Below are 16,949 nucleotides of genomic sequence, written 5' to 3' on the forward strand. Positions count from 1 at the left end.
TTGGAGTGATCTTCTTGCAATGGCTGTAACTCCTTCATTTCAACTCCAAATCACGCACCGTTTGAAGCATTGGATTCTTGACTTCCTGAGCTTTGAAATGGTATATAGAATATAGAAAATGGACTTCGGGAAGTGCTCCAAAAGTGCATATGAAGACTGCAGCTGGCTTTCCTCTGTTTTCTTCACTCTGTTTTTCCTTTCTCCTTGCTTCTCTCCTTGCATACTTTGAACGACTTTGGCAAAGAGCTATGGAGCTCCAAAGCTTGGTTCTTCATGAATTTGAGCTTCCATAAGCTTTGCCATGGATTCCAAATAACTCTCCTCAATCTTGGATTGTTTTGGTGATCAAATTACTAACAAAAACACCAAAACTTACACAATTTGATTAGAAATGATTGCAAGGGTCCTTAACATGTTAATTGAGTTAAAAGGCAATAACTACTACTCAAAAGTGTTTAAAAGGATTAATTACAAGCTACAAAATAGCACTTTTTGAGTAGTAATCACTGACTGTAGCACTTTTGGAGTTACTATTCAAGGGATGAGTTTCACTTGGATTCCTCATTATGGCAACACCAATAATGATTGTCCAAAGATTGATCCCTTGTGTAGGGTAATTCCACTAGAAAGGCATGACTGTAAGTGTGCTCTTACTTATAGTATTTCCAAAGCTAACATAGACTTAGACAATTACAGGCCGATAGTCATCAAATTCAATAATGAGTCAATAAAGCTAACTCTTGCTCTCATCATGGATTATGGAGTGCTTTATCAACTAATTTTCTCCCATCCTGATCAAACTGATGGATTTGAAAAAAAGTTAGCAATTTTTGTTTTAAATACCTTCATCAAAGATTTCAAATCAGTTGAACTCCTTATAGAAAGCAAGTCTCCTAAATGGTCGAATGATAGAGGAGTTTACCCTACTCAACATCTCATCATTTTCAAAGTCAATCAGAGAAAACATCAATTGTTTGGTATAGAGATCCCTTGACCTTGTGCTAAATTTAGCCTAAAAAAATAAATCAGACTCTGGAGATCAAGAATGATTGCCAGAAACCTTGATTTTGAGATTTATAGTTCTTCTAACTATAATCTCATTGCTAAAGACAATATTCAAAATATCATTTCTACAAATGATTTACTAGAAGTCCCTTTTTTGTTCCAGACTCAATTTTCTTATCATGTTGATAAATACAAAAATGATTACGTCCATGAAAGGAAACTCAACAAGTTTTTGAGAAATATATCTTAGAAATGCTCAATTAAGAGATATCAAGAATCTTTTATAAATTTATATCTTTGTACATTTTTCCCCTTGTATTTAACCAGAAAAAAAAAGTATGTAAAAAAAATTTGTGAAGAATGCATAAAAAAAAAAAAAAAAAATCAATCATAAAGTAATGAATAGTGTTTTTTTGTCTACTACTATGACTTTCAAAAAACTACGGAAGAAAATGAAGAGGAATAGAATTTATTCTCTTCTAACAATAGAAAAGAATCTCACCTCCTTTCTACATACTTCAAAAACCAAAGCTTCAGTTGTCCTAACACATGGTGACAGATTTCAAAAAAATTTCAAGCGTAAAAACTCAAGTCCGACTTCATCATCTATAAATAGAGAAGCCAACTTCCTCATAAGGCAAAGTTGGAAATCCTGAGAGCTCAAGAGTGCTAGCAAAGAGTGTTCTAAAGAATTCTCTCTTGCTTTTGTAATCTCCTCTTTCAAAAAATTCTAGTCCTTTGTATCCATCTCTTTTAGTCATCCATTTAATGTCAACAAGCCTGTAATAAAAAAAGTCTCTGTAATCAAGGTATATTTTCAATAAAAGTTATTTTTAGATTCAAATATCTTTGTTTTTATGTTTAAATTTTTGCAATAAATTAGACAGTAATTATTCATGTTTTTATGCTTGGAGTTCATTAGACAAAATTAATTTGTTGTGTGCATGAACTGTTATATGTCTTGGGTATGAATGATATCAGAACCACATTCTGCTTGAGAACCGAGTGGTGTTATGAGTTGGAACAGTAATTAATCACTAATTTAGTCCTGACTTAGTTCAAATTGAATTTCTTGTGAATGGCTTGGTCAGCCTAGATAGTGGTGTTTAAGGGCAAAAGGAGCGTAAGTCCCGTGTTGATCCGCTTGTGGTGGTCCCTGTTTAGGAAATTATTTGAAATGATTAAGGACAAGGTTGTGGTTATTTTCTGTGACAATTAGTAATATTATAAGGGAATTAAGTAGAGCTAGTTGTTCCAGATCTCTTAGGTCTAATGATAGTTCTACATCTGCACCAAATAGTTCTACATATAATTTAGAAAGTTCTTCATATGAGATAAATATATTTACAAATTTATTACCTGCATCATTAGTTGCATCATCACCTGCATCATCAACTACATCATCATATAGTCATCATATAAAATTTAATAATTCAAAGTTAGATGAAGAATTGAATCAAATAGAAAATCAACTAAAAAATATGTCAAACTTTGTTTAAGAAATTCCTCTTTTTGAAGAAGAGTCTGAGTCAAATATTTTCTGTAATCATGATAAACCTTTTTTAAACATAAACATCATTAGAAAAAGATATATTAAATGAAATCCTTTTGTTCTTGATATACAATGGATTAAATCATATTATTTTTCTCCTTAAAATAATGTAAAAAGAAATTATTTTCAACAACTTCCTCCTCAAGTTAGAAATACTTTAAGAAAACAATATGAAAAATATATGCAACAAGTTATGATCACTATTCCTTTTTTCCTTTGGTTTTTCAAATTTAGGAAACCCCTTAAAAGAATTGCAACATTAACATCAAGAAAAGCAATAGAAAATTCTCCACATAATAATACATCAACAAAATCAAGAAGAATCAAGTGAAAAATCAAGAGAAGAGTTATATGAAACAAAATTTAATCAAATTTTGTTTTCTTCTACCCAGGGAGAGGTGGAGGAAACATCAACATCAACATCAACATCAAAGATAGAAAAACCAACAAGTGAAACTAATGAAATACAAAAAATAGAAAATAAAGAAAAAACAAAATAATTAAAACAATAAATGTAATATCTTCAAAAGTAGATAAGCAAATATTTTTTGATGTTATAGATAAAATACAAGATGAAAAAACACAAAGAAATTATTTACAAAACTTAAAAAAAATTTAATTATCACGGAAAATTCAAATAAAACTCAAGAAATTAAACCTACACAATACTCAATAGATGAAATTTTTAATAGATAAAAAGACTCAAAAGCCTATAACTATTAAAGACTTGGAAGAAGAAATACAAAAAATAAAAAAGCAAATAGATCAATTAAAACAAGAAAACGAACAAATAAAACAAGAAAATGAACAAATTAGAAATATAATACAATACAAACAAGATTTTGCTGAAACATCTGATAATCAAAATCTAGGAATAATAATACCTAATAAACAAACTCTTATAGAATCATTTATAAATACAATATCAAAAATAGATTTTCAAAGATGGTATACAAGTGTAAAAATCATAGTTGAATATTTTGAAATGAAAATAGTAGCATTAATATACTCAGGAGCTGATATGAATTGTAATCAAGAATGATTAATTCCTACTAAATATTATGAAAAAAAACAGGACAATAACTTTTTGCTGCAAATAAAGGAAAATTCGAAATATAGTTTAAACTTCAAAATGTTCATATATGTCAAAAAATTTATGTTTTAGAATTGAATTTATATTAGTACAAAATATGATTGAACCTTTAATCTTATAAACTCCTTTTATTACATTACTTTACCCTTTTCAAGTAAATGATGAAGGTATGAAAACCACAATACTAGGAAATACCATATTTTTTTCCTTTTAAATGAGAGTTAAAAATATCATTCATAATATTTTGAAATTCAAAAGGGGCATTTTTGAGACCAAAAGGCATGACATTTCATTCATAATGACCAAAAGGAACTACAAAAGCAATTTTGTATCTATCTTCTTCTTTAATTTGAACTTACCAAAATCCTAATTTCATATCAAATTTTGAATAAATTACCGCACTATGAAGTCTTTTGAGTAAATCTTGCTTATTACGAATAGGATATCTTATCTATTGTAATACTTTATTTAAAGTTTTATAATTAATGACTAATTTGGGTTCAACTCTAACTAGCTCAGCAGCATTTTGAACATAAAAAGCGGCACAGCGCCAAGGAGATTTTGAGAGTCTGATTAATTTCTTTTTTATTAATGAATCAATTTCTTGTTTACAATATTCTAAAAGTTTTTCATTCATTTGAATAGGTCTAGCCTTAGTGGGAATTATAGACTCATCAAAATTTTGAATGTAAGACAAACTTATCTCATGTTTCTTTCTGGACCAAAAAGCATTTGGAAAATCAAAACAAATTTCTTTTTGAAAAAGATCTTGAATTTCTTTTATTCTCTTTTGAACTTTATCTTCTAGAAGTTTTTCTTCTACTTTTATTGAATTTCTTTTGATAGAAAATGTATACGAGCTTGTTTTCTTCGAATTAAATTTATCCTTTTATTTATTGAATCACTTTGGACTTTGGACTTGATGTATTTCCTTTTTAGTTAATGGATATATAAAAGGAAAAAATATGGTGTTTTCTAATATTATAGTTTTGACATCTTCATCATTTACTTGAAAATGGTAAAGTGATGTAATAAAAAGAGTTCCTAAGATTAAAGGTTTAGTCATATTTTGTACTAATATAAATTGAGTTTTAAAACAATAATTATTTTGGCATATATGAACATTTTGAAGTTTAAACTCTATTTCTAATTTTCCTTTATTTGCAGCAAAAAGTTCTTGTCCTGTTTTTTCATAATATTTAGGAGAAATTAATCTTTCTTGAATACAATTCATATCGGCTCCTGAGTCTATTAATGCTACTATTTCCATTTCAAAATCTTCAACTATGATTTTTGCACTTGTATACCATCTTTGAAAATCTATTTTTGATATTGTATTTATAAATGATTCTATAGGAGCTTGTTTATTAGATATTATTATTCCTGGATTTTGATTATCAAATGTTTCAACAAAATCTTGTTTGTTTTGTATTATATTTCTATATAATTTGTTCATTTTCTTGTTTTATTTGTTCATTTTCTTATATTAATTGATCTATTTGCTCTTTTATTTCTTGTATTTCTTCTTCCAAGTCTTTAATAGTGATAGGCTTTTGAGTTTTTTTTAATCTATTAAAAATTTCATCCATTGAGTATTGTGTAGGTTTAATTTCTTGAGTTTTATTTGAATTTTTCGTGAGAATTAAATTTTTTAAGTTTTGTAAATAATTTATTTGTGTTTCTTCATCTTGTATTTTATCTATAACATCAAAAAATACTTGCTTATCTACTTTTGAAGATATTACATTTATTGTTTTAATTATTTTTTTCTTTATTTTCTATTTTTTGTATTTCCTTATTTTCACTTTGTGTGTTTTCTATCTTTGATGTTTCCTCCACTTCTCCTGGTGCAAAAAAAAAACAAAATTTGCTTAAATTTTGTTTCATACAACGCTTCTCTTGAATTTTCACTTGATTCTTCTTGATTTTGTTGATCTAATAATTTTTTATTATGTGGAGAATTTTCTATTGCTTTTTTTTTAGGTTAATGTTGCAATTCTTTTAAGGGGTTTCCTAAATTTGAAAAACCAAAGGAAAAAAGGAATAGTGATCCTAACTTGTTGCATATATTTTTCATATTGTTTTCTTAAAGCGTTTCTAACTTGAGGAGGAAGTTGTTGAAAATAATTTCTTTTTGCATTATTTTAAGGAGAAAAATAATCTGATTTAATCCATTGTATATTAGGAACAAAAGGATTTTGTTTAATATATCTTTTTCTAATGATATTTATATTTAAAGGAGGTTTATCATGATTAGAGAAAATATTTGACTCAGACTCTTCTTCAAAAAGAGGAATTTTTTAAACAAAGTTTGATATATTTTTAGTTGATTTTCTATTTGATTCAATTCTTCATCTAACTTTGAATTATTAAATTTTATATGATGACTATATGATGATGCAGCTGATGACATGGGTGATGATGTAGGTAATGATGCAGCTGATGATGCAGGTAATGAATTTGTAAATTTGTTTATCTCATATGAAGAACTTTTTAAATTATATGCAGAACTATTTGATGTAGATGTAGAACTATCATTAAACCTAAGTGATCTAGAAGAACTAGTTCTACTTAATTTCCTTATAATATTACTCATTGTCACATAAAATAATCACAATCTTGTCTTTAATCAATTCAAATAATTTTCTGAAGAGGGACCACCACAAGCGGATCAACACGAGACTTACGCTCCTTCTGCCCTTAAACACCGCTATCTAGGTTGACCAAGCCGTTCACAGGAAATTCAATTCGAACTAAGTCAGGACTAAATTAGTGATTAATTACTATTCCAACTCGTAACACCACTCGGTTCTCAAGCAGAACGTGGTTCTGATACCATTCACACCCAGGACATACAATAGTTCATGCATACACAACAAATTAATTATGTCTAATGAACTCCAAGCATAAATACAGAAATAATTGATGTCTAATTCTATCTAATGTATTGCAGAAATTTAAACATAAAAACACAGATATTTGAATCTAAAAATAGCTTTTATTGAAAATATACCTTGATTACAAAGAGTTGTTGAATACAAACTTATTAATAGCAAAGGGATGACTAAAGAGATGAATACAAAGGACAAGAATTTTTGAAAAGGAGATTACAAAAGCAAGAGAGAGAATTTTTTTAGAACACTCTATGCTTGTACTCTTGAGGTCTTAGGATTTCCAACTTTGCCTTGTGACAAAGTTGGCTTCTCTATTTATAGACGATGAAATCGGACTTGAGTCAAACTTGAGTCTTCATGCTTGAAAAATTTTGAAATCCGCAACCACGTGTTAAGACAGTTGGAGCTTTGGTTTTTGAAGTTTGCAGATAGGGGATAAGAATTCTTTTCTATTTTCAAAAGAGAATAAATTCTCTTCCTTTTTTTTTCCATAGCGTTTTGAAAGTCATAGTAGAAGACAAAAAAAAAACACTATTTGACACTATTCATTACTTTTTTATTTTATATATATATATATATATATATGCATTCTTCACAATTTTTTATTTACATACTTTTCACAATTTTTTTTTTTACTAGATAGATACAGGAAGACAATTTTACAAATATACAATTGTACAAAAGACTCTTGAAATCTTTTATCTAGATTGACCCATAGGTCCTCCGTAAAAGATTAACTCAAGGTCTACATAGGAATCATCTGATATATTTGTATATTCAGTTTCTTCATTTTCTTAATGATCTCCAAACTATTTGAGAGTTTGAATGAGTCCTTGACGATACTGCTCTAAATCAGTAGCAGGGGCTATTGAAGCTTGACATTTGTTTTTCAAAGTTAGGAATTCTTCTTGAGTCAACCCTTGAGAAGAGCTTGCTGAATCTTTTGAATTTGATGATCCTGGACTTGAAATTATTTGCAAAATCTTTTGTTGACATACAAAATCATGATTGAATTTGTCACATCATTTGATGTTGAATTCTCTATAGAGAGATAATGGAAAAGGATGAGGTTGCTCTTGCTTCTTGATAATATTCTATGTGAGAATCCATATAATTCTTAATCCGGAACAGAACAACAAGAGTCTCGGCTGAGAGATAGACTGAGATGAAGCCTTGCTCTTGTAGAATTTGAATTTTTCTTGAATTTTAAGAGGAAATGTGAAGTCTAGTAGACCAAAGAAAGTCTACCATTTTTTAAACCAAGTAGGAAATTTGGTATTATAGTTCCTTGAAAATTGGATGAACTAAGAATGCTGGTAACTTTACAAGTAAAACATATTGTACCAAACATCCATATAATCCATATAATTGAAGCTCATGGAATGGAAAGGTTGACTAAACGCCTTGCAAGTGAAGGGTTTTTATTCCAATCAGAAATGGTCATGACTCTAAGAATTTGACATTTGGAAAAAACAATCCTTTGAAGATTGTTTGTATTAATGTTATGAGTAATTTCAACTGAATCAGTGTCTAATAAAATGAACTCATAAAATTGACGAGTTTTCAAAGGATCATTGGAATTGAAGTTGACTCCTTGAGGAAAGATGTAAGGAAGAATTTTAGGGATTTCTTCATAATTGTACTCTGGCTCAATGAAAGCAATTTCTAAGGTTTTGGGTTTTTTGACATATTAACTAGCTGAAAAAGAAGAAGGAGAAGGTAGTGTTCAAATAGTGTTAGGACTAGATTGAAAGACTAGGTTGACTCTGAACAGAAATATTTTTAGAGGTTGATTTAGAAGCTTGAATAAAACTTTTTGAAGGTTGAAGAGAAGGAAAATCTAGACTCAGAACTTGAAAGGAATTTGATGTTTGTAATGGAAAAGTATGACGAATATTTGAAAATTTTGAAATCATTGCATATGAAGCTTTGGTTTTCTTGGATGATGAAAAAAACTGGGGCCTAGCGGGAAAACCCATTAGGATGGAGGAGGATCTTTACCCTGCAAAAACTCCCGAGTAAGGAAGTCAGGAAGGGAATTCAACTCTCCTTTGATAAATTCAATTTCAAAATCAAAATTTGAAAGTAAAGTTTGTCATCTTGCAAAAAATTGTTTTGAAATTAAATTTTTAACATTCTTTTGTAAAATATCTTTTGCAGCTTTGCAATCAATTTTTAAAAGAAATTTTTTTGCTTATCAAATCACTTTGAAATTTTGAAATACATAAAACTATAGATAAAACTTCTTTTTTGACAGTTGAATAATTTATTTGAATTTCCTATGAACAGCTTGGTTAGGACTAAATTAGTGATTAATTATTGTTCCAACTCGTAACACCACTCATTCTCAAGCAGAGCGTGGCTCTGATACCATTCACACCCAAGACATATAATAGTTCATGCACACAACAAATTAATTATGTCTAATGAACTCCAAGCATAAAAACAGAAATAATTACTATCTAATCTATTTAATTTATTGCAGAAATTTAACCATAAAACACAAATATTTGAATCTGAAAATAACTTTTATTGAAAATATACCTTGATTACAGAGAGTTGTTAAATACAGACTTGTTGACAGCAAAGGGATGACTAAAGAGATGAATACAAAGAACTAGAAATTTTGAAAATGAGATTACAAAAGCAAAAGAGAGAATTTTTTATAACACTCTATGCTTGCACTCTTGAACTCTTAGGATTTCCAACTCTACCTTGTGAGGAAGTTGGGTTCTCTATTTATAGATGATGAAGTTGGACATGAGTCGATCTTGAGTCTTCATGCTTGAAAAAATTTTGAAATCCGTCACCACGTGTTAGGATAGTTGGAGCTTTGGTTTTTTAAGTCTATAGAAAGGAGATGAGATTCTTTTCTATTGTCAAAAGAGAATAAATTCTCTTCCTCTTCCTTTTCTTCCATATCTTTTTGAAAGTCATTGTAGTAGACAAAAAACACTATTCATTACTTTATGGTTGATTTTTTTTTTTTATGCATTCTTCACAATCTTTTTTTTACATACTATTCTTTTTTTCTTTTTTCTTTTTTCTATTTCTTTTTTCTTTTTTACTGGATAAATACAAGGGGACAAATGTACAAAGATACAAATTTATAAAAGATTCTTGATATCTCTTAATTGAGCATTTCTAAGATATATTTCTCAAAAACTTGTTGAGCTTCCTTTTCATAAACGTAATCTTTTTTGTATTTATTAACAAGATAAGAAAATTGAGTTTGGAACAAAAAATGGACTTCTGGAAAATCATTTGTAGAAATGATTTTTTGAATATTGTCTTCAACAATGAGATTATAGTTACAAGAACTATAAATCTCGGAATCAAGGTTTCTAGCAATCATTCTTGATCTCCAATGTCTGATTTATTTTTTTGAGGCTAAATTTAGTACAGGACCAAGGGATCTATGTACCAAACAATTGATGTTTTCTCTAATTGGCTTTGAGAAGGATGAGATGTTGAGCAAGGTAAACTCCTCCATCATTCGACCATTCAGGAGGCTTGCTTTTGATAATGAGTTCAACTGATTTGAAATCTCTAATGAAAGCATTTAAAACACAAACTGCTAACTTTTTTCCAAATCCATCAGTTTGATCAAGATGAGAGAAATTTAGTTGATAAAGCACTTCATAATCCATGAGGAGAGTAGGAGTTAGCTCTATTGATTCATTATTGAATTTGATGACTACCGGCCTGTAACTGTCTAAGTCAATGTTGGTATTGCAAATGTTGTAAGTAAGAGCACACTTTGCAAGTCGTTCATAGGAAATTCAATTCGAACTAAGTCAGGACTAAATTAGTGATTAATTACTATTCCAACTCGTAACACCACTCGATTCTCAAGCAGAATGTGACTTAGTTCAAATTGAATTTCCTATGAACGACTTGGTCAACCTAGATAGCAGTGTTTGAGGGCAAAAAGAGCGTAATTCCCGTGTTAATCCACTTGTGGTGGTCCCTGTTCAGGAAATTATTTGAATCGATTAAGGGCAAAATTGTGATTATTTTCTGTGAGAATGAGTAATATTATTAGGAAATTAAGTAGAGTTAGTTCTTCCAGATCTCTTAAGTCTAATGATAGTTCTACATCTTCATCTGATAATTCTGCACACACATCCCTTACTCAAAATATTGTTAATAATCAAGAAATAAATATAGCACAAATAGAAAATCAATTACATAATTGGTCAATTCCACACATGAAAATTAATACAATATATCAACAAGGAAATTTCGAATTTAATAAAAAATTATTCAATTAAAACTAAAGAAAAAACTATTTCTCTTAATCAAAATTTAGAAAGTCTTCAATTATTAAGTCAAAACACTATTAATCATCATAGGAAGAAATTTAATTATATTCATATAGGATTAGTTCAAGTTGCCATAAAACCTTTGTTTCGTTCAGGTTTAGATATCCCTGTGTTTATTTGTTTAAGAGATGCTAGGTTCACAAAATTTATTGATTCCATCCTTACATGATTGATTCAAACCTTGCTAATGGTCTTGTTTATCTTAATTGTTTTCCAAACTTTTCCATGAACATAAATGACCCAAGTATTCTTTCAAGTGTAACTTTAAACATTAAAACCAAAAATATTAATTTTGTAGAAGAAGCCCAAACCATAGCAATAATTTATAGGATATATTATAAAGTCATGACAACTCAAATAAATCTTAGAGCTATATGTCAATCTGTCAAAGATGAAACATTATTATTACAATATAATCCTAACAATACTCAAGCTTTTGTTCCTAAAAAATTAAAATGGAATGAAATTACTCAAGGAGGTCAAAGGGAATTAAAAAATTTAACCCATCCAAAACCAATTAGACCTTTAACAACTCCTTTAAAAATTATACAACATACAGATGGTACTGTTCAAATAGAATTTAGTCAAACTTCTAGATATTCATTTAAGTGGTGTTTGTGTTTTTTGGCTTTTTGTTGAAAATAATTTGTTTTCAGAATTTAGATTGTTTGTTTTTCTACTTTTTCATGACTTATTATAGATTTTTTACTAAATAGAAAAAGCCAAAATATGTAGCTTTTTCTAAATAGACAAAATAACATATTGGTTTTTCTTTATTTTTTAATACTTAATAGAAAAAAAATACTACAAAAACAAATAATTTAATATTTAACACTATTAAGCATTAAGGTTCTATTTAGAATTAAGTAAAAAAAACAAACACTACCTTACTCAAGATTTTATGTCTGCTAGATCTTCCACTTCAAATGCAAATTTAAATGGTGTCGATTTTACTCCAAAAATTCCTATTCCTGTATATCAGCAACAAGAATCCCCTCCTATGTCACCTACTCATTTTGATATGTATCCTAATCAAGTTAACATTATTCATAAGAAAAATTATAAAAAGACTCCTTTTACTCTTAATGTAGAATGGATAAAATCAGATTAATTTGCCCCTCATAATAATACTAAAAGTGCTTATTTTCAAACACTTCCTCCTCAAGCTAGAAATGCATTAAGAAAACAATTGAAAACTTCTTAAATCCTTAATAATCTTAGATGACCAAAACTCTAAGATTTTAAGTGGTATAAAGATATGTTTTTAGTCAAAATTATGCCAAGACATGATTGTGGAAGTCATTATTAGAAAAAAAAATTTATGTCTGGTTTACCAACTTTATTTGTAGAAAAGGTTAGATAAAGAATAAGAAATATTCATGATGAAAGAATTTCTTATGAGTCTATGGAGAATTAATTACTTTCTTCAATAATGAAGGTTTAACTTTTTGTACAGATCTCAAATTAAAGAGTCTAATAAAAAGGAAAAAACAAGATAGTAAAAAAGAATTAAAAAAATTTTGTTGTTATGATACAATAATAGTCCCTTAAAAAAGAAAAAATAAACAAAGTAATATAAAAAGTAAAAAAAAATCCTCAACAAAGTCAAAATTTCAAAAAAAAATTGTAAAATTTAATCCTAATAAAAATTAGATTTTTTATATAAAAAATATTAAAGAAAATTAATTCAGATTGGTCAACATTATTCAACGGGATATTCATGTTAAAAGACTGACAACAGAATCAAAGTATGATATGGACGTGGCGTAAATGAATTACATTATATTATATTATATTATATTATACCTAAAAAGAATTCACCAAATTCCCACTCCCCTTCATATCGCACATGGCTGTCTTAAATGTTTCTTATTGCCTCACCCCAGCTGTGTCTTTCGACGTTGACTTGTTCATATCCCAGCCTGGTGACAGTTGCCACGTGGGGACTTTCATGGGAATGAATTGAAATCAATAAATACAATACCATATGTACAAGATTTATTCTCCATAGAAAGAGGGGATTTTCACTGCATACAAAAGCATCTTCCTCATTTTTGCTTTCTCAAAATGATATGCTGCTGGTGACGTGTAAACTCGCATCACCGTTGGTTTTTCCGATCAGACCATCCTGTCCTTGGGCCCACCCGCGAAATTGACCATCAGTTTGTTCAGCTTCTTGTTGCTTATTCTCTGCTGGATCATCTTCATATCCCGGTCGCAGCTGCAGAGGAAAACGAGAGCGAGTTATAACATGCGGACGAGCAACATCAAGCTCCGTGATCCCCAAACTCAAAACCATGAATCATGTGGAAATTATGGTAGAAACTCATCGTGGACTCACCTCTGAGGTGGTGAAGGAGCAGATGGAGCCAACGTTTTGGCAAGCTTAAGGGCATCTTCATTGTTATTGATGATATGGTTGAAGCACAAATATCGACCGTAGGATGAGACATCCTCGAAGACGCAGATGTGGGCATCCACCAAGAAGTCAACACTAACGGTCACGAAAACGCCATCTTCGTACATCTCAGCCGCTCCTTTTAAATAGGGATGAGTGATGGTGAGATCAGGAGCCATCAACAATCCTGCATTGACAGACACCATATTAACTCCCCTGTCCATGGCCAAGGCCCATGCACTCTTCTCGGCCAGCGTCTTCGACATCGCATGCCACAACTGTGGATAAAATCGAAACATTAATTTAAGCAAAAAATTTTAAAAAAAATTTTTTTTAAAAAAAAACAAGAATGTGGGTATAATTAATACATCAAGTAATTAATATATTTTACCTTGAATTTACGAGAAAAATTGATGTCCGTCCAATGTGTCTCGTCCAAATCGGATGGTATTGATTTACGATCATCCCTCCAAACGACTGCAGTTACTGATGATGTGAAAACTACTTTCTCTATTGTCTCTGTTTGTGCGCATGCTTCAATTACATTGTGGGCTGCTCTCACTTCCACGTCTGCCATTAGTTCCTGCTCCAAAGTACTTCAATTAGTGGGTTGTATATGAATATAAAGACACAGGAAATAAAGGGCTGCGCACTAGCAAAATAATTCATGGAAGCGTGGAGGCACGCGTGGGCTAGAGAGTGGTGAGGGAGAGAGAGAGAGAAACGACTTGTACAACGCTAACAGCAAGTTGGAATTGACAAGCAATTTATAAGCAGCCCCCAGCATGAATAACTTGACGTGAGTCAAACGCCACCAACCATTCAAACCTCTTGCCCACCCACCCCGACCTCCACCTCCACACCCTCTCCTTTTATAATTAACTTCTTGTGTACCCTTCTACTTGTTATCGTAATTAAACTTAGCCTTTTTTGTATATCATTTCTCATCACTTTCTAACAAATTACACAAGCCCCACTTGATTTAATTAAATTTGTGTTTGTTGATTCTGTCTGATTCTTGAAGTTTTGGATTGAATTTCGGGTTAAAATCTTGATTCTAAGTAGAAGAGACTAAAATTAAACTGAAGAAGATGGAGAGAATTAGTGGGCATACATCATAGGAAGTCTGGTCATGGGGAGGCTCGAAGGTGTAAAACAAGCCGGAGCAGCCCTTGAGCGCGTCCATTATGCTCTGGTAGTCGAAGGGATCAGAGTGAAAGATCTTCAGCTTCTGGGTATCACAAGAAAGCCCATTCAACAGTTGAATTTCACCTGCTCATCAAATACAAACCAAAAAAAACAATTAAGTACTCCAATTTCTTCCAGATGAATTAACGGTAAATTAAGAGGGTAGGGAAGCGACCATGGTTTTGGACCGCAGCATGGACCGTATAGCCTCTTAGGAGGAGGCTGCCGACGAGAGTGGAGCCGAGGGTGCTGGAGGCGTCCATTACACACACAATTGGAGACGTGTGGTGTGGAGAAACTGGAGCCAGTGCCATTGCAGAGAGAGAGAGAGAGAGAGAAGGAGAGAGAGGTTGGTGAGGATGTGCGTAGGTTTGTGGTAGATTGGTGAGTGGGTATTTAAAGAGGGGGAGAAGGGCGGGCGGAGAAAGAGAGATCTAGCATTCAAAGAGCGTGGCGGGGTGTAGATGGTAGAGAGGTGGTTGTTATAAAGGGTGAAAGAGACTTGAATGCATATAAGATGAGACGATGAAAAGGGGTTTGGTGGGGAACGTCAGGCAGGTCACATGCTGCACCACAAGAAAGTCCCAAGTGCCCCGAAGCGCGGTGGTAGTTTAATCTCCTGCTGTCTAACTCACCACCATTCGACACGTATTCATTCACAAAACAATAATTAAATAAAATATATTTTAATAAATAAATAAATATATATATGAAAAATTCTACGGGCGCCGGGGGAGGTAGCATGCCTCGTTTTTTTTTTTTTAATCATTGTATGAAAGAGATTAAATCTCGGCTATCCAAAACAAAAAGAAAAAATAATATATATATCCTCGAATTTTTAAGAACCAAATATAATGCTCCTTTTTTTAAAATAATTTTTTAATTTTTAAAAATAAAAAATCATGTTTGACAATAAAAAAATAAAAAATAATTTTTTAAAATAAAAAAAAAGTATTTTCAAAAAATATTTTTAATAATTTTCACTTATTTTAAAAAATAATTATATAAATATAAAAAATATGATTAAAAATAAAGCAATGTATGTAAGAATTATTTTTAAAATATATTTAAAAATATAAATAAAAAAAACATGTTAAGATATTATAATTCCCTAACAAAATTTTATTTTATAAAATATGATAAAATAATTTTAAAAAATTTAAAACTATTTTCAAAATTAATTCTAAAAATACTTCGTTTTGGAGCTTATGACTTTTTTTTATGAAATAGTTGATAAAAGGGATAAGATAATACCCATATTTAGAAAAATAATTTCAATATTTTGAAAATTACATATATTTAATCTCGTTTTAACATTTTTAGCCTTAGACTTCTTATCTAAAAAAATAATTGATATGAAATATAAATTAATAAATTATACGAGGATATTTTTGTCCAAAAAAAAGTTATATTATCATTTTTTTCGAATTTAGGTTTTAAATAACCCTTTTAATAAAACAACTTTTTTTTATTTTTTTTATTGTTAAAATTGATAACTGGCTTTGCTTAACACTAACCCTGAAACCTTTCCTCATCTTCACGCTCTTTTGCTTTCCTCATCTCCACACTCTTTTACAGTGGAAAGATGTAATATTAATATTACTTCCCTTGAATTTATAATTACTAAATTAATTTTTTTAATTAAAAGTTGTTTAATAAATAAAAAAGTTTTTAAAATTTAAAAAGGCTAATTTAATTTGAATATTAGTTTAATACCTATTTGATAACCGTTTTCGAAAATAGTTTTTCAAAACAGTAAAATAATTTTTCAAAAGGGTTTTTGAAAATTATTCACTAATGTTTTATAAAATAAAAGTTTGTTTTAAAATTTAAAATATTTTTAACATATTTTTAATAATTTTATATATATTTTAAAAATAATTTTTATATTTAATGTTTTATTTTAAACCATTTTTCATATTCATAAAAACTATTTTTAAAAACAACCATATGAAAACAGTAAAAAAAAGAATTAAAAAATGTTTTTGTTCTTAAGAATATAAGAAAACAGTTTTTTTTATTATTAAACATATTTTCCTGATTTTTTTATTTTAAAAAATAAAAAATTATTTTTGAGAATAATTGTCAAACACGTCTATAGTTTCTTAAGTTCCTTTACAAGATATTTTAATCCCCAACATTCTTTTAATTTAAATTATTTTAAAACTTGTTTGTTGTGTGATTATAACTTTTAATAAAATTAAAATCTAGCAGTGATTTTAAGAAATTAATATTTTTAACTTAAAAATGTTTTTGAAAAAAAACAATAGATGTTTGGTAAAATTTAGGAAATATTTTTACAAATTTGAAAAATCATTTATAGTGTTGAAAAATTATTTATAATGATTTTTTAAAAAAACACTTAATAAGTAGATCTATTTTAAAAACGGTTTTAGAAAAATATTATCAACAAAAATAATTTGAGTAAAATTACTAACAATTAAGAAACTTTTTTAGGTGTAAAAAAAATGATTTAAAAATGGATTGATTCTTT

The 16,949-nt window shown here is 29.4% G+C and overlaps 1 protein-coding gene across 2 annotated transcripts; it reads right to left on the reverse strand.

The window, feature by feature from the left end:
* Positions 1-12,631: 12,631 nt before the first annotated feature.
* On the reverse strand, positions 12,632-15,041 carry LOC100253987 (cinnamoyl-CoA reductase-like SNL6). 2 transcript variants are annotated; one of them, XM_002278742.5, is made up of 5 exons: positions 14,631-15,041; positions 14,382-14,539; positions 13,659-13,850; positions 13,211-13,545; positions 12,632-13,090 (listed from the first exon to the last, which is right to left on the reverse strand). In XM_002278742.5, exons 1-5 carry the CDS (start codon positions 14,767-14,769, stop codon positions 12,988-12,990), a joined length of 927 nt encoding a protein of 308 aa, XP_002278778.3. In that variant the 5' UTR covers positions 14,770-15,041; the 3' UTR covers positions 12,632-12,987. The 2 variants fall into 2 exon arrangements, with proteins under 2 accessions (XP_002278778.3, XP_059590363.1); XM_059734380.1 differs by having other exon boundaries at positions 14,382-14,542.
* Positions 15,042-16,949: the final 1,908 nt, after the last annotated feature.

The sequence above is a fragment of the Vitis vinifera genome, chromosome 2 (genome assembly GCF_030704535.1).
Source record: "Vitis vinifera cultivar Pinot Noir 40024 chromosome 2, ASM3070453v1".
NCBI lineage: Eukaryota > Viridiplantae > Streptophyta > Magnoliopsida > Vitales > Vitaceae > Vitis > Vitis vinifera.